Here is an 18,722-nt window from a genome sequence, read left to right as displayed (position 1 = left end):
CATGTAATGTGACGTGGAAGGAAGTCTGCTGATATGTGTGTGTGTATGGTGTGTACATTGTATGGGCGCCTTAAAGTATGCAAAGCAACATCAACAAAATACCAGCAACGGGAGCATAAAAAGTCAACAAGGAAGGTGCGCAACGCAACAGTATCAATACAAAACAACAACAACACGTATAAAATATATCATACACCTACACTCGCACACAGTCACAAGCTGAGATCTGCAGATAAGCCCACTCACTATGCAACGAAGTGTAGCGAAGCGTCTGCTTAAGAGGGAAAATCAGCAAAAGCAAAGCAAAGCGGGGCCATAAAACGCGCGCAACGCTTACAAGTCGACACATACCGACATACGCGCACACATACTTATACACGCGCATATACATATGTATATCACCGTAATACATTTATGTGAACGAAGATTGCCTCGTCGTTTTGCGGACGACGGTGGTGGTGGCGGCGGCGGGTGCGCAAGTGATATTGACGATATTTATTATCCACGATATGCCAATACCGTTACTTTTATTCCTCTTCTGCATTTCGCAGCGGTGTGTGTGCGCTTTTCATGGCTTGGTTGCTCTGCTGAGCACTGAATTCACTGAATTTTTTAGGGTTTGCGTAGCCTACATTACCGGAGTAGCCGCTGCTAGTATTATTGGCGCTGTAACTGCCAACTTGACAGCTGCTGTGCTGGTGTATATTTGTGGTTGTATTTGTGTGTATGTTAGCATATGATTCCTTGCTTTTTATTTCCGCCGATGCGAGGAGCTAAAATATATCGCATACCTCTACATAAGAAAGTAATAAATATATAATGGATATACATACATATGTATAGAAGTATTTTGTATATATTATATACATATATTCCACGGAAGTGCTGTGACAAACCACACAATTCAGATAACATCTTCAAATCGGACTATTGCCATGCCAACAAAACGCCTTTAATCGAAAACCTGTAAAGTGCTATAACTAAGCACTGTACTTGTAATATGTAATATAAAAAACTATTCTTCGTTACAATCAATCGTATTAGTGAGGGAATCTGTACCTTTAATTTTTTTTTTAAGTGGCCGTGGCCCACCCTTTTGTAAGTTTAATGTATCTCTCAAACTACTAAAGTTATATCAGCCAACTTCCTTCAGGACAAATTCTTTCAAAATCTCCTTCGACGATGTCGATCAATTGATAACGCCACCCACTCTCCGTATAACGGTGGTGTTAAAAACTACCAAAAGTACAATTACTCACTAAATAAATGCGTCAGAAGCAATAAATTTTGCAGCCAAGATGCTACCTAAGAGCTTTAAAGGAGGCGACATCAAAATTATACAATAGGCGTGGCACCGCCGACTCTAATATGAAATCTCATGTCTCAAGACCTATTTGACCACTCTCAACCACAATTTTTTAAAACATTTCCCTGACATTCCTATATTACTGTATCAAAATGGCGAAATCGAGCAAAAATCACACCTACTTAAAAACTATATGACCTAACGTTAAATTTCGACCGATTTTCTTTAAATTTCTAGTGCACAAATCAAGCACCAAAAATGGCATCGCAAGTCTAAAACTTGTTAAAATCAGCCCATAATTGCCAAAGCCCCTAAATAGCGGATATATCAACCCCAAAGCCTAAAAATAACTTTAAACCGAAAATATCAAATAACTTTTGGGAATATTTTCCTAATCATTATGTGCCGCTATGTAGAAATTAACTAATATCGGATCTCTTATACATATATATCATATACTTAGTTCTCTCATACATAGCATAAAAATTTTGGAACTTCCAGTTGACATTAAACGCATATGGTATATCGATCTTAGTGAAACTCTGCTAGAATATCTTTCCAAAGACAGTGTATATTGTGCCTAAACTGAAAAATATTGGGCGAAAACTTGGCCTAGCCTACATATAACTAATATCCAATGCTACCAATCACATTGTTTCATACCATTTAGTGTTGAAAAGGCGAGATATTAAGCTTCATTAAGGGATTATATACAGTTAGGAGGTCGAAAAAAGGCATTTTTCAAGAATTTTTTCTAAGCAAACTATTTGGTTTATTGATTTGAAACATGGCAGGTATATTATGACAACCTTAAACTATACACATATTTTTTATTGCCAAAAATAATTATCGGGAACCTTGATATTGCCAATTTTGCAGAGGTTTGCCAAAAAAAGACCTCTTGCGGTGAGCACGATATCTCTGGACTGGATCATCTAAAATGCAAAAATTAAATAAATTTCATTAACATAATAAATAATCTAGTGGGTGATCGACGGAATTGGTAAAAAAAAAAAAATTTGACAAAATGGCGGCTACTCAAAGCAAAAGGTTCGATTTTCGACCGAAATTCGGGTCTTTAATTGTTTATAAAAATAAGAAATTTTCATCGGATGGGGAATTACTAAATCAATTACTAAAACATATAGTTAAGAAGCTTGTGTAAAAATTTCAGACCGATCGGTTCAGCCGTTTCTGAAAACGAGTTTAAAGTTTTGAAAGCACTTTACATGTAGTCGGCGCGCCTTCACTAATGTGTTTATAACTTCGAAAATATTAGTCGGATCGACTTGAAATTTTGTGTGTGTATACTCAGATCTATATATATATATATATTAAGAAAACGCAAAAAAAATAAAATCTATTTTTTGAAAATCCTAAAAGTATATAACCCTTTAAAACAGCTGTTCAAATATGAATAAAATAATTAAGAAATTCGCTATATTTTGAAATTTTTATATAAAAAAGGGAAGATTGTCATGCAAGAAACCAATGAAGTTTACGGAGACGACGCTGTATTGTTCGCACAACAATGGTTCGCTCGCTTCCCTTCTGGAAATTTCAAAATTTCGACTGATGAAAGCTTTATACAGATTGAATAATGTCTCTAGCGGAAAAATGGCAAAAAGTGGTGGACAAAATGGTACATACAAGTATTTTTTTAGTTAGTATACGTGTAAAAAAATAAGTTGAAGTTTGATTAGAAATACGTAAAAACTTTTTCGACTACCCAATATAACATTAGATATACATACATATATATACTTTTATGAAGAAAGTGTGTGAAATCGGCTCAGGAATTACCCTATCGCCATAAATTATTATCGTTATTCTTAACATACTCGAAATACTAACCTTTGTCATTGTTTAGATAGAGGCTGTCATTGAATTTGACAAAAAGAAAACCACGCAAAATAAAAAAAAACCTTCTAGAATGGGAAATAACTACTAGTGATTATAAGTACAATGTTTTTCAATAAGAGTGATTTGTTTTGCTTAAAAAAAAAAAAAAAACACATTGCTAAGAAAATTCAAATGTTTTTCATTTAAGGTGAAGTATAATCGATACAATTATGTTCGAAATATAACATCATTGAAATAGCCTGCAGGAACGAATCCGATGATCCCAATTTTTGAGTATTTTTTCCACTATATCTAGCCGTACATCATGAATAGCACATTCAATATTGCCTTCTAAAGCTTTAAAAGAGTCTGGTTTATTACTAAAAACCTATGACTTCAAGTAACCCAAGAAAGAATAGACTAATGGTGTTAAATCACAACTTCTTGGAGGCCATTCAATGTCACAATTTCTTTAAATAACCGCAATAATTTGATTGTTACTCATGCTGTGTGGCACGTATCCAGTCCTTTGAAACCACTTCTTCCATTAGCGGCCATAAAAACTTGGTTATCACGATCTTTACCGCTCTTCATTGACAGTAACGGTGTCATCAGCTTCCTTTCGAAAGAAGTGCGGACCGGTGATTCCACCAGAGATTCCAAAAACCACACCAAAATGTCAATTTAGAAGAATTTAATGGTGACTCATGAATAATTTGTGAGTTTTCTTCGCGCCAGAATCGACAGTTTTGCATATTAAACGCACCACTCAGATGAATCTGAGCCCTTTTGCTGATGTAGTGATGATTTTCTTAAAAAATCGTTATCGTTTTAAAGTCGTTCCAAGACAAAATCAGCAAGTTTGATACGCACAACCGTGAACAAAGCTATAATACGCTGTAGTTACTGGTTGCAAGAGTATAAAAATATTGATTTATACGCTTCAACTGACCGAAATCTACTGAAGAGGCACAAGAACGGTAATTTTCCAACGCATGTTCAGAATATTGGAACAATGGCATGATAATCACGGTCTCTTGGAAACCGTAAGAAGATAGTTAAAAGCAATAAAATAAGGTGACATTTGAATTTAAACAGCGCGCGTCGAAGGATTTGGAGAATTATTTTTTTTTAGGTCAGTCACATTTATGACAAATTTCATGTCAAAATATTCATTAGTGTTTGAGATACGTGTTGTTTTATGAGCTGCTAAAAGTGAGTTTTTCATTTTTTGCGATGTCGAAATTTGTTGATCAAAGAATTTGCATTAAATTTTATTTACGGAATCAATTTTCTGCTGCGGATACATTGAGGATGGTGCAGAAAGCCTTTGGTGATGAGGCTATGTCTAAAAAAAATGTTTACAAGTGGTATAGTGAGTTCCAAGCCGGCCGTGAACATGTCGAAGACGAAGAGCGTCCAGGGCGACCATCAACCTCAACCGACGAAGCTCACGTTCAACAAATCAAAGATTTGGTGTTGAAAAACCGTCGATTAACAATTAGAGACCTTGCTGATGAAGTTGGCATATCGAAAGGCTCAGCCAATACCATTTTGAAGGATGTTTTGGGCCTCAAGCGCGTCAAATCTCGACTGGTACCGAAAACATTGAATTTTTTGGAAAAAAGGCGTCGCGTTGAAGTGTGTGAAACGATGCTTTCCGACTACCAGGGTGTCATGAAATGCATTATAACTGGCGATGAGACTTGGATCTATGCTTACGACCCCGAAACAACCGATCAATCGAGCGAATATCGTGCCAATGATTTGCTTTTCAATTTAAAGTTTTATTAAACAAGATTCGCTTTAAAATTTATTCATAAGGATACGACGAAACGAACTTGAAAGAAACGAGTTATCAATTGGGTTGCACAGATTAATATAGACTCAGAAATGGAAGGAGTATAAAATCAACAAATTTCAGACAATGTATGTACGAGTATAAGGAGTCGGATCGATATTAGATATCGAATCACTATAGCATATAGCTGTCATACAAACTGAACAGAATTTCTTTAGGTTTTTTTTTTGTATTTTTGAAGGATTGTTGCTTTTTATCTTGGCTTTAAGAGTATTTGTATGTTTTGATAAATTTCTACTTTCCCATAAACACTTTGAATTCCTAAAGCGATTAAACACGCTAATCAGTTCAAGATATGAAACGGATTAGCTATCATTTGCTGAAAATATTTTCAGAATAATATTTCTTCTTGAAATTTGTTTAGCAACTCTTCAAACAATTGAACAATTCATTTAAAATTACTTACAAGAGCAAAAATGGAGAATGGTAAAGAGCAAGTAAGCTAACATTAGATAAGTAAAATTGATTCTCCAGCTTAGAAAAAGAATATTTGTAGAATACGCGTCGGGGAACTCGCCTCATTCGCACATCCACTTCGACCAATTTCGATTACAATGTATCAATAATATTGGATGAGTGGCGCCAGTTGAAGTATATAAGAAATGTAAATGAAGTCAAAGGATGGATGCCAAAAGAAATGCCACAAACTTCGAAGTATCGGAAGTTAGTCGAAGGCCTGCATGCAAAAGTGAATAAACAAATATATCGTTTGAAAGGGAAGCAAAGCTTTATCTCCGAGCATCTCAGCATGATGAGTTCGATGCGTGGTACCCGAGCTATGGGTGGACTGAAATTAACCATCAGTGATATCATGGAAGGGGTATGTAAGCAAACTCACATAAAAACCTCCCTAAAAGAAGCCGCTCTTTGGAGAAGCACATCTGTTGCTCCCATGAAAGCTGCCACTTCTGCTGGAAAGACAATACAGGGGTCTGGCAGCCTGAAACAAGAGTTGATTGAAAGCTCCCGATAGATGGCTCTCACTCCAACTTTTCTCTTAAGCTTCGATCAATCCATCTTGCCTTTGAGTTACTGGAACGTTTAACGCTGGAAAATAATCACGATCCAAACGAGTTTAATTTTTAATTAAAAGCTTTTATTCTTTTATTTCCAGGTACCCAGCATGACGATGGTCTTTCGGGAAAATGAGCTGACTGGTACTCTATCAACCGTATTACCAAGTCCTTCAAGAATTTTCAGATACAACGGTTATATACAAATAGTGCTGCGCCCAACTGATGCCGTAATGCTTTATGAACATAACAGTGAGACGGTGCGAAAGGGTACACCCGCGGCGACCGAAGTGATTGACGACAATTTAGTGTATGATTATCTGACAATGGGTGAGGGACGCTTGCGCGGACGCAGAGATAGCGAAGCGCAAACACGCAGCGTATTGCTTGTAAACGCCGCAGCCGCAACTGTACCTATATATCAAAGGGACTCCAATGACTTTACATCAACATCCGATATTTATGACACAATACATGCACATAAACAACCGAAAAAACACAGCGGTCTCACAAAATGCCCGGCCAAAGCCGCAGAGACCTGTCTGAACGCATTGGCTCACAACATGTCCTTTACCAGAGCCGTAATGCGTGTCGAACGCGCAATCTCGATTAATTCGCATATTAGAGGACAGATGCATTATCGGAATTTATTCAAACAGACGGGCTTACACGAAAAAGGCACATACAACATACGAGAGATCTTCCGTTTCCCCAAACCGCCCTTTGAAAGTCTGAATCGTCCAGTTAAGGCGCGTAAAGCAGTTTCGGATATAAGTTTTTGCTTCGGCAATGCCGATCTTGTTGCCGTCGCTTACGGCATTTACTCCTATGCCGTACAAATACCGGCAAAAACTGGCAATGTATGCGTGTGGAGTATTAAGAATGTACTGCATCCGGAACGCACGTACTCCTACAACTCTCCGGTAACGGCAGTCTCATTCTCACCTTTTGATCACTCACTCATCGCAGTGGGCATGGCTAATGGTTGGTTGGAAGTGCGCGATATAAGCGTAGAAAATAATCCACCACTGACAATTATAAATAGATCTGCTATAACGGGCATTGATCCCGTTATTACAATTAAATGGTATTTGAAACCCGTTTTTCCATCTCAAGGCTTCAAGCGCTTCATAACTCTTTCACGAACTGCAGTGGTTCGTAAATATCGTTTTCACAATGGTCCACATGTCTTCACCACGGAATTGACACGTTTGACTCGCGTACGTGGTGAAACCGAAGGCTTGTCTTTACATGGAGATGCGCTAGAGTTAGACAATCGTTCCGATAGCACCTTGTTCTGCTTCAATTTAACATTGGATCCGCTGAATAAGGACATATACTACATGCTGACAGATCAGGGTTGCATACATAGTGGTTCAATGACATTGGAGCACAGTTTCTCGTTGCCATTACGCACACACATATATGGATCTGTTAACTGTATGGAGTTTTCGCCGTGGTCGCCGAAAATATATCTCACATGTGGCAATGATTGGTATGTATTGACTCAACTCAACGAATTCTTGTTTTGTAAAATAGATGGGAACTCTTTGGATCACAAAGAAGTTCCACAATCTCAAATAAACAACCTAACAATTTCATTTTTGCGGGTTACAACTCTCCATTAATAAAATTACTCTTCCCTCATAGGTTCGTACGAATTTGGATGCTTGGCGTGACGGAACCACTTATAGAGTTAACCCATAAAATGTTTCCTGTACATTGTGCCGCCTGGAGCCCCACTCAATCGACCACAATATTTTCACTGACACGAAAAACTATCGACATATGGGACATACGCAATCCATTTCGGCCAATAAAGTCGGTGAATGTGGCCTCGAGTCACAACACTTTATTCAAGTACACAAATAAATATAAAAATACATAACGAGTATGTAATTTATGCCTGACTAATAAATATTTTTAGACCTTCACCGACTGGAAGCGCCGTTATGATTGGCAATGAGCATGGCGACGTAATTGTGTGTGGTGTGGGCGAAACCTTCATTCTGCCCAAATTTCAGTATGACGCGATGGAGCAAGCAATTTATGCCGGAATTCAGAGTGAGAGTCTTCGCCAGCTGGTGAAAGAAGCCGGATTTTTTGGTTATGAAAACAAAGGAAACCGAAGAATGTTTCCAGCAGTTTACGCACGCATTTGAGATCCTTTGTATTTAATAAATGTGCTCTAGAGGTGCAAATAGATACTACTTCTTATTATATATTATATATTACTTCAATTTGAAGACTAAAGCCTAGTCACAGTATAGTTTATTTCATTTGGAACAAAAGGTGAAGTTGTTTTTGAAATATGCCTCTGAGCAGGAAGGACTAGTTGTGGCCAGTGTCATTCTGGCGTCATGTATCTATTAAAAAGAAATCACGCTACTATTATAAAGGCGAATGTTTGTGAGTATGTATGTTAGTTACTTCTTCTCGACTAAACGGCCTAAGCGTTTTTAATAAAATTTTGTAGAGAATTAGACTATACTCTGAGTTAAAACATAGGTCACATTTTACCACAGGAGAGTAAGTATCTTATTTCAAGGAAAATTTATGAAAATGAATGAAATATAGACATGTTTAGATTTCCACAAAAACCTACGTGCGTTGTGTCGCCTGTCGGGAAGTCGGGACCGCGCGGAGTGCCGGAGGTGTGTAGATCACAAGCAACGTTATCGAACACATGCGATTTATCCTTTTTGTGTTCTATTTATATAAATAGTATGAGTATAAATATATAAGAGCTGTGGCCAGGTCATTTTCCCCACAATCGACCCAAAGGATGAAGTTCAGATGTTTCGGGCGGGCCGATATGTGGATAGTGTCGAAGTGTCTCGGATAATACTCGGTTTACCGTTACATTAAACGCTCTCAACTGTGAACCATCATGTTGAGCTTCTCTCAAACGGCGAGAGCGTGTATTTTACAGCGACAAATCTTCAAGACTGAGCTGTTGCACCACCTATTACCATCCTCAAAAGACCAATTTCCGAAAAGCATGTAAGGCAATGGGGTTGCTTGAAGAAGGACGACGCGAATACATAGAGAGATAGCTCTTCATGCAGTGCCAGCTGGGGATTATGGTGAGAGAGAAACATATATATATTGTATCTTTACTTCGAAATGCCCTTCTCATTTACTTCGGTCTATATTTTTCTTTAAAGTTTCCTTAACTCGTCTCAAGAACCAAATAGTGAAAAGCAGACAGCTTTCAGTTTTTTGTGAGCGCTTTTGTAACTTAATTTGAGAATACTCAATTCGGTACCCAAAATCGCCAACATTATTGATTCAGCCAATTGTATTAACCCTTCAAGTGCCCACAGCCACACTGTGTACCCTTTAAAGTTGTACAGTCTCCACACTTCGGGCAGCCTATGTATGTTATGCATGCGTGTGGATTAGCAAAAATTGAATTCGAAATTTGAATGAATGGAAATTTTCCCTAAATAAATGGAAATTAAATTAAAAAGGGCGCTTTAAATTAAAAAGCAATTTATTAAACAATTTACATATATTTGAAAGGAAACACACACTTTCTATGCATAAATAGTCCCGCAGCCACTTTGTATGCCTCTGGCGGCGCAACCGATGGCGATCCATGTGTGTACACAGCCCGAAATACAAGCGAATTTTTGCAGTTAACAAAATTCGGTTGTGCTTTCGGTGGCTCCGGGGGCACACCTAAAGTTAGAGGCTCTTGCGGCATACAAAGCAACACAAATCCGCATGCAAATCTGGATCTGTGTATGTATATATGTATATGTGAGTTCGAATAACTGTGCATGAAAATTTCAATTTATACCTTTTCCGGTTACGTTAAGCCACCACGAAGAACTCTTTATTATTTATATACCCTCACAATTTGTTGCAAAGAGTATAATAGTTTTGTTCATCAAACGTAGAACTGAGGAAGTCATTAAAGACACTAAATTATATAATAAAGATATTCAGTCTGTGTAAAAGTCCTGCTCGTCCAATGAGTTCTTAAAAGAACACGTAGCTGAACACTCTGATATCCTCACACACTTTGACTTCATACCGGATCACTTGGATCACCAAACCGACGAGGGAGTTGTGGATGGAGAGAAGCCGTTGGAGAAGAGAGGCAGCGAGCTTCTTAACGGATGGGTCAAAAGCTCTCTATCAACTTCAACTTCAGACTACCTGACTATTGCAGCATCTTCTAAGCCAAGATTGCAGTCATTAAGGTATCAGTAGATCTACTGCTCCGGAGTGCGGTTCCCTTCAGAGAAGTGACCATTCACTCAGATAACAAAGCGGCGATATCAGTCTTGAATTCATTAATAGTGCGCTTTGGGTTGGTCGAGGAGCATCGAGTGCATTTGTCATAAGACTGGTATGTGTGCCAGGCCATAGCGGAATCGCAAGAAACTGCAAAGCGGATAAGCTAGCAGGAAGGGCATCCGAGGACCGCTAACGATATAATGGGAGCAGGTCGGTGCTTCCGTATCCTGTTGTGTCCTACCACTAAATAGATGGGCTTCGCGAAAGCTTGGCAAGCGCTGGGCCACCTTCGATACATGCGATGTGGCAGAAACCTTTTGGCCCAACATCGATCGCACGAGATTTAGTGACCCTTCTGCCCTCAGTAAAGCTAGTCTCTCCCTAGTTGTGGGGCTTTTAGCAGGCCACACTTCCTTTTTGACAGTCTCGCGTTTGGGAGGTGAAGACTTAAACACTTGGGTGGGCATACCTTCAGACATCCCACCGAACACAGGAGTTCTTTTTTCTAGGGCTTTACAAAAGATTATATATAGCAGTCTACGTGCAATCTTTGATCAGCCATCTAAGTAAACCAATGAAATGTTCAAAAGGGCTGACAGACGGAAGAGTGTGTGATGGAATTCCTTAGGGGCTTGTAGGGTCGCCAATACCATGTACAAGGGAACGGTCTCGAAAGAACTGCAGAACGGTTATTGACCTAGTCATAGGTAATAACTTACTGACATCACACATGAGCCATATAGTCATTATTAATGATGACACATATATAAAGGGCAAGGAAGTAGGTATGAGAGATCTGTTGGAAGACCTCATCGGTTTATGTCCGGCTTCAGATATGGCTTTGCCTAAATATCTAGGAGCTTCGAAGTATCAAATATCAAGCCTCTATTAAACTTCACAAAAAGCATTGATATCCTGCATGACTTAAACTTCAGCTTGTATCAATAATGAACCTCCATCTGGCATTACAAAGGACCTGTAGTCAACGTAAGACGATACAACCAGCCCGTGTAATCTAACATTATAAAGATATATTAATGAAATTAAGTTAATGGATGAATGTGGTTCCTGTTCCAACCGAACTTAGGCCGTCCTTACTTCTTGTTATTACATGCTGTTGCTGTTGCCAGAAAGTGCTTTATAAGGTTGAACACGTGTAACAGCTGCTCACAATGTGGTTGCAAAGAACCACCCACAACCTCGTTACGGGAGCCGACATGTGAATCTAAACGTAACAAAATGTCGGAAGTTTTCGGCGAATGCCGCCAACACAATGGCAGGAGTTGAACGTTTGACGAGCGTTGAATGGCAAAAATGTAAATGACGCAAATGAATAAAATGCAGACTTTGTCAGGCAATGTCAAAGGAAAATGTCTCGAGAAGAGAGAGCCTACGAAACAAGGAAAAAAACAACTCAGCAACAAACACACTAACATACATGCAACCACGCTAAGTAAACAATAGGAAATATCCAATACCTAAATTTTGTGGGAGAAATCATGCAAATCAGCATCCGAATGTCGTCCCACCGGCGGACACTTTTGCCACACACACACACATATACACTTGGGCACACGCACAACCTACTTGCGGGCGCTTAATAATATCCTTGAATGTGCCAGTAAGGTCTGTTCACGAGTGAAATGGGCAAAAATATGCTAGCAGACCCGGTGTCGGCTTAAGGTTCTCGCTGTTCGCTACTCGCTTTTCACTTTAGCCAGCGTCATTGGTGCCCTAACGGAAATTTGCATATGAAAGCGGTGTCAATAAAGCATGTCGGTATGCCAACATTTCGACATTTACGGATTTGCCGATTTAGCAGGGTGAACAAGTTCATTGCCGTGCTGTCCGAATCGGTTGAAATGCTAAATATGTCGAAAATGTCCACTTACAAATCCCAATGTCAATGGGAAAGGGTTAGAAAAAATATTCAAGAATCCAAACTGGTAATTTGCATAACACAGCCGGCTAGTAACGGCACTTATTACATAGGTGCATACACATGTGCTTTGAAAGGATGGTCGAAGACTGCGGAGCTTTTGCGAGTTCTCGACCTTTTTTTTTGCTTTGTAAAATATTTGATTTTTTTCTTTTCGTAATTAGTTATTTACTCAATTAAAATTGGTGGTAGTAACTCTCCTTCGTCTAAAATTATTAAAAATATGTGGTCTAGCTATAACTCTCTCTGATTCTAGTTGGTTTAATAGCTGCCTCCGCGCTTTTGACCAAGTTCATCATAAGTCTCACACGTATCTTCGTTTCACAGATCGCTTTTCCCTAAGTTTAGAATTTTTCTAAAGAAAACTTGAGTTACTTTGAACTCACTCCTTCTTCACACCTACCCTATGAAAACAACAACAAAGTTAAGTGGCTTAATCCAAGAGAAATTCATTAGGGTGCTCTAACAACCTGCTTTCCTATCTCTATTTGATTATACCAGTCTTATAAATGTATACCAGTTGATGGTTCGATTCGCCATTCTCCAAAATTTTATTAATAATAGGGATGCTTTAGTTAATCAGCATAAAGTGAAGAAGTTTTTATAAACATTCAACTCTCATATGTTCACTTGGCAATTTGTCATTGCTCACTGGTCCTAGGAAAGTTGATTTTCATGTTCTTCAAGCATGTAAAATCAAAACCTTCCTTATTGAGAGTTTGAGAATTGTTTTGAAAGCTCTATAAGACGGATCCTAGAACTTAATCAATAGAAATATTATCCATTTCAACTTAACGACTAGAGAAGAATACTTTTTGGCTTCACTTCCATCTATAAACTCTGTGTAAAACAGAGTAGTTAGTATGGTCTGAAGTGATGCTACAATCTGAACTGATGTTGCTTCAATCTCATAGAAGTCGAATAATAAATCATTCGTTTACTAAATTATTAATTTGCATTTATTCTCCAATGTTTTTGACCTTTTTATAATCTAATTTTTCTGCGGAACCTTCGGAATGGTGGTCTTATTGGTGGTTGTCTTATCACTGGCGGTCTTCTTATTGGTACGGGCCTTCTTATTGGAGGAGGTCTTCTAATTGGAGGAGGACTTTTAGCCGGGGGTGATCTTTTTATTGGAGGTGGACTTCTAATTGGCGGTGGACTTTTAAATGGAGGTGGACTTCTAATTGGATTTGGCCACCTTATTAGAATCGGTCTCTTGGTCGGCGGTGGTTTTATAATCGGAGGTGGTTTTGTAGTCGGAGGTGGTCTCTTGGTCGGTGGAGGTTTTGTAATCGTTGGTGGTCTTTTGGTAGGAGGTAGTCTTGTAATCGGTGGTGGTCTTTTGGTAGGAGGTGGTTTTTTGGTAGGTTTAGTAGGTCTTGTAATCGGTGCTTGTTTGGTTGGAGGAGGTTTTGTTATCGGTGATGGTTTCTTGATTATTGGTGGCTTTTTGGTTGGTGGTGTTGCCTTGACAGTTGGTTTCGTTGTTACTATTGAAGGTGTTGGTGTCAAGCCTGAAGGTGACTTCTTCGTTGTGGCTGTCGTGCCTAGAGTTGGTATTCCCGTTCCTGATCCACCTATCACTATAACCACTTCAGCATTTATACTTGGTCCTGGACTTCCCACGGGTGCTGGAGCAATTACAGCGGTCGTAGCTGTTGTAGTGGACGCAGTTGTTGCAGTTTTCGTGGCATTTGTTGTAATATCATAGCTCGATGTGGATGCAACTTGTGCATATAACAGCTCGACTTGTATAAAAAATAATGTGTAAAAAATCAGCAGCGCTCCGTAAACTGAAAACACAAGCACTTATGAGAAGACTGCGTGTCAGAACTTTACTTGGACTTACGTGAAGTAGAAAATTGGAATGTCAGCATTTTTGCTTTTCAATTGCTGCCACAGTGTAAAAAAGAATAACTTGGTATTCTTCAAAGAATACGTGGGCTTATTTATAGCAAAACATTTGTTTTCGAATAATGGAAGGTACTTGCGTACTTAAGAAAAGCAATTTAGCAGAAGTGCCTTTGTTTATGGCTTAATTATGATCGACAAATTAACGGTGTTTGTTTAAGAACTTTATACATTCTGAAGGTAAAGGCTTTTTAAAACGAAGAAGAAGTTTGATTACAATGTTCGTTATTTTTGCCGAAATAATTCTTTTGATATAATATATCAGCTGTTTTTCATGGATATTTTTTTAAAGATTTTTTCCGTAAAGAAGATTCGTTATTGTTGAAGTGGGACTGAATTTAGTGAGCACTCGCCTAGAATGGCTTAACAAAATAAAATTTACAACAGAGAATGTAATAAAAATATAACCAAACAGAATTCTTGGAGTAAGTTTGGGATCACCTACATACAGGGTTATCCATTAAGCTTTCTATCAATTACATTGACCTGTCATGGGTCTTTTCTGTTTAAAGTAAAATCTTTTTAAGGCTGGCAAGATCTTGTAAAGTAGGCAAAACATCTAAATCCGGACACCGGATACCGAGAAGAAAATTAATTCCAATACCCCAAAAATATAACTAAGTATTATTCTATGAGTTCAAGAGCATAAATATAAAGGGTGATCCATGTAAATAAGTCATTGGAAATTGAGAATAATAGGTCCTCAGAAAAAGACTCCGCATAGGTCCATTATGTTACGAATATGCTTTCAAAATAGGATAGTCCGACATGCCACGATCGTTCTTCAGCTATAGGTATTTATAATCATGATTTCAAGAATCCCTACGGAAAGTGTGAAAACGGATAAAATGGGATGATATCCCTGCCCACTCCCCATATATTTTTAATAAAAAAATACTAAAAGTGCGATAAATCAATAACGAAATGCCTCTTCTTCGTAATTGGCGTAGAAACCGCTTACGCGATTATAGCCGAGTTAAAAGGGGGGTCTTTCATCCGAGGCTGTTTACACTTTTTCATTGGGGGTGTTTTTTTACGTGGCGGGTCCCAAACCCAGCGCACAACCCTATGCAGGGGATGTTTCGCCTTCTCGCTTTAGCTCGCCTTCAAACGGATGTTCTTAGGCTACCCAGAGGATACTTGGTCAAAGACCGGAAGTCGTGAGCTGCTTGAGTCATGTATAAAAGAATCGTTTCTGGCCACTCCCAAGTGAATGGCGATCAGAGAACTTTCCTCACTTGCGTAAACTTCTACACATGACTCCATCCTCATGCCTCAGATACATTAAATTTTACACCCTGCATGATAAAAAGAAGCCTTTATAGGTGCCGGGTCAAATTTTGACGATGGGCATAGCACCGTTCTCATTTACGTAAAAACATATACCTTGCGACCCGCCCAACCGATTTCAACCAATCTTAGTATGTGGAATTCCTCTGATATGTTACAGTGTGAAATCGGACTACAGCCACGCCTACTTCTCATATAACACAATTTTAAATTCAATTTAATTTTTCTACTTTCTTGTCTACAATTTAAAAAGCAATTAATATAACGGGTTAAATTTTTGCATGAATAATGGCCCTTAGTGTAGTCATTTTATGACCGAAAATTGTTCAAATCTAACAAAAACTTTTCAAGCCACTAAGTACCGAATATTTTGAATCCAGTTCCTATAACTGACTTTTTACTGCAAATAACGGTCACTGTGTGAGGTATATAATTAAAATTCAAAGAGAATTCTTTCCTTATAATAGCATCCCTGTGCGCTATAAATGGGGTGAACGGTGTCAATGCTTCCTTTAGCGCCCAAATACCTAATATAAAGATTTGCGAACTCCCGTGTGACATTATGCCGCATATATGGCTATCATGAGAGTTATCTCAATCAAGGTAAAAGAAGGTTTTTTCTAATAACAGTGCATATTTGTATTTAGAGTGAATAAAACTGGGTGAAAACCTGAACTAGCCCTCAATAACTAAAAGGTTTATCGTATCTAAAGGTACTTTCCTACTTTAATCCTTGCAAGTTACAAGAATAAGAAGTGTTCTATTATACCCGAACTTAGCTCTTTCTTACTTGTTTTAATTCAAATTATTTTTTAATATTCTTTATTTTATAATATATTTTATATTATAATATTTCAATTCTTTTTATTTTTATATATATTTTATAATTTTAAAAAGTTTTGTTGATATTGACTTTTGCTGCACTCAAAATCTTTTTTAATAGTCTTTTTCCAAATGATTTCCTTCTTCGTTTCCTCTTCTTGGTTCTGCTTTTTGATGGCTTAGTCGTTGGTTCACACACTGTGGATTTTTCGATTACAGAACGAGTGGTAGTCACGATTTTCTTAGTCCCTATAGAAGATGTCTGAGCTTCAGTCACGTCCACAGAAATAGTGATGAGCGCGCCAACTACCAAAGCTAAAATTATACAAGTTAACAAGAAAGAAATATGATAAGACCAAGTACTCACTTATTAAAAATAATTGCTGAGATGACATAATTCCAATAACTATAATTATAGGATGATTTGTATTGTAATTTGGACTAGTGCACAACCTGGATTTTCACTGTAAGTGAGTAAGAATGAAAATGTGTCAGGTTCATACCTTCCGAAACGTTCAATTTGAAAATACAATGTCTTTAAGTGAGTTTTATTGACTCAACTGTCACGAAGCTGAACAAATATCTTTAAAAAATGTAATACTGGTTTAATTATTCAATCATGGTATAAGTGAACATCTGCAAGTGTTTGGTGACAACAAAGATTCTTTAACAAACTAAAGCAAAAGTAAATAACTTTGAATAACTTTAAAATAAAATATTTCGCGTAAATAATTGTTGAGTTTATTTCCTGAATTGATGGATTGTATATCAGAGATCATTGTTAAGATTCTGTTATATTTCTTTCGCAAGAAGTCGGGTTACATTAAAGGTCGTTGCGGTGTCTTAGTTCTTCTTCTTCAGTAAAGTCATAATTCTCAGAAATTTTAGAATCGAAAATATCCTCAGAATAACTTCTATTCTAAGTAGTATTCATTCATTATTTCGTAAATCTGTAGGAACTCTTCTTGAAGCGAGTTACAAAGGAATACTACTAATATTCGCGAGCATTCCCGAGTTTTTTTGAAATATTGTGTGGCAAAGTCCACAAAATATATAAAAGCAAATGTTAAAATAACTGCAGTAAAACACTCTTAAAACAGCAAAAGAACCAAAATCGAACATAACTTTGACTGCTGGAGAATTATCACTGTGCTTATATAACTAAATTAAAATTGTATGTATCTTGAATATGGTTGCCATTTTACAAAACAAGTAGTCCTTCCTTTTCGGATGTTCGAATGTAACCGAATATTTCATACTCTTGCAACTTGCCAATCTCACAGCCTCGGTCGTTAGTTATATGGCGGTGTTTGGCACAAAAAGTCACTATTTTAGAAATACTTCATGATAGTCAATTCCCACTTTACTGTGAATGGGATCGCTACAAAATGATAGACCGATAGGAACACCACATATTGAACAATATGTTGTTCCAACAGGACGGCGCCACAAGTCACACAGCGAATGTCACAATCGATTTATTGAAAACCAAGTTTGGTGAACGTGTTATCTCACGAAATGGCCCAGTCAATTGGCCGCCTCGGTCGTGCGATTTGACGCCGTTAGACTATTCCCTGTGAGGATACGCCAAGCCTATGGTCTATACCATGAAGCCAGCGACGATTGATGAACTTCGTACAAATATCGAAATTGAAATTGCAGCAGTATCGGCCGATTTATGCTTGAAAACCGCCGAAAGTTGCTTTCAGCGTCTAGACGTCTGCAAGCGTGCTCGTGGTGACCACGCAAAATAGATCTGGTTTCATACATAGCAGGGAATTGCATTTATATTCCAAGCCGTTTCTAACGCTCATCCAATATATGGTGGTTATGGAAAGAACCGACCCGATTCAGTCCATTTTTAACGCAATGGTATATTATTATGAAAGAAAAATTTAATCGAATTTCACTTACATATTTCATAGATAGACCGATATGGAAAAAAGACAGCTACAAAACACTTGAGCCCACATAATAAACAATTGGGGCTTGAACCGTTATGGTCCGATTTTAACAATTTTTAGACTCCAGCTGGGTTACCTTAAAAATACTACCTAATAGCGAAAATTGTCCAAATCCAATCAAACCTCTTCAAGCTTATGTACCGAATATGTGAACCACAGTACCTAAGTATAACTGATTTTTGACCAAAAATATTGGTCAATGTGTGAAATATATATAGCTGAAAGTTATATTTTTTTTTTCTAAGAGAATTTCTGTGTCCGAAATGGGTTGAATAATACATTCTTTATCCCCACTTTATTCCGATCTTCTGGTTGATGTCCTCCACTTCAAGGTATTTCCCTGGCCGTGATACTGGCCAGTTAAAAGAGTATAAAATGTTCGGCTAGTCCCGAACTTAGCCCTTCCATATTTGTTTATTATAGTTTCGGAGAATCTTTTTGTCTATTAACCAGCTGGGCTGTGGCACCTTTCCAATTAAGGGAACGGACATGCCAAGCGAATACTCTTAAATTCTTAATCCTT

The 18,722-nt window shown here is 37.9% G+C and overlaps 1 protein-coding gene across 1 annotated transcript; it reads left to right on the top strand.

The window, feature by feature from the left end:
- The first annotated feature begins 5,332 nt into the window (after positions 1 to 5,332).
- LOC105227251 (dynein axonemal intermediate chain 1) lies at positions 5,333 to 8,280 on the top strand. The gene is made up of 5 exons (XM_011206493.3): positions 5,333 to 5,446; positions 5,506 to 5,829; positions 6,124 to 7,517; positions 7,673 to 7,882; positions 7,950 to 8,280. Exons 1-5 carry the CDS (start codon positions 5,426 to 5,428, stop codon positions 8,182 to 8,184), a joined length of 2,184 nt encoding a protein of 727 aa, XP_011204795.2. The 5' UTR covers positions 5,333 to 5,425; the 3' UTR covers positions 8,185 to 8,280.
- The last annotated feature ends 10,442 nt before the right edge of the window (positions 8,281 to 18,722 follow it).

This window comes from Bactrocera dorsalis, chromosome 4, assembly GCF_023373825.1.
Source record: "Bactrocera dorsalis isolate Fly_Bdor chromosome 4, ASM2337382v1, whole genome shotgun sequence".
Classification (NCBI taxonomy): domain Eukaryota; kingdom Metazoa; phylum Arthropoda; class Insecta; order Diptera; family Tephritidae; genus Bactrocera; species Bactrocera dorsalis.
Note: the sequence above shows the minus strand (reverse complement) of the source record. Positions and strands in the feature narration are given on the sequence as shown.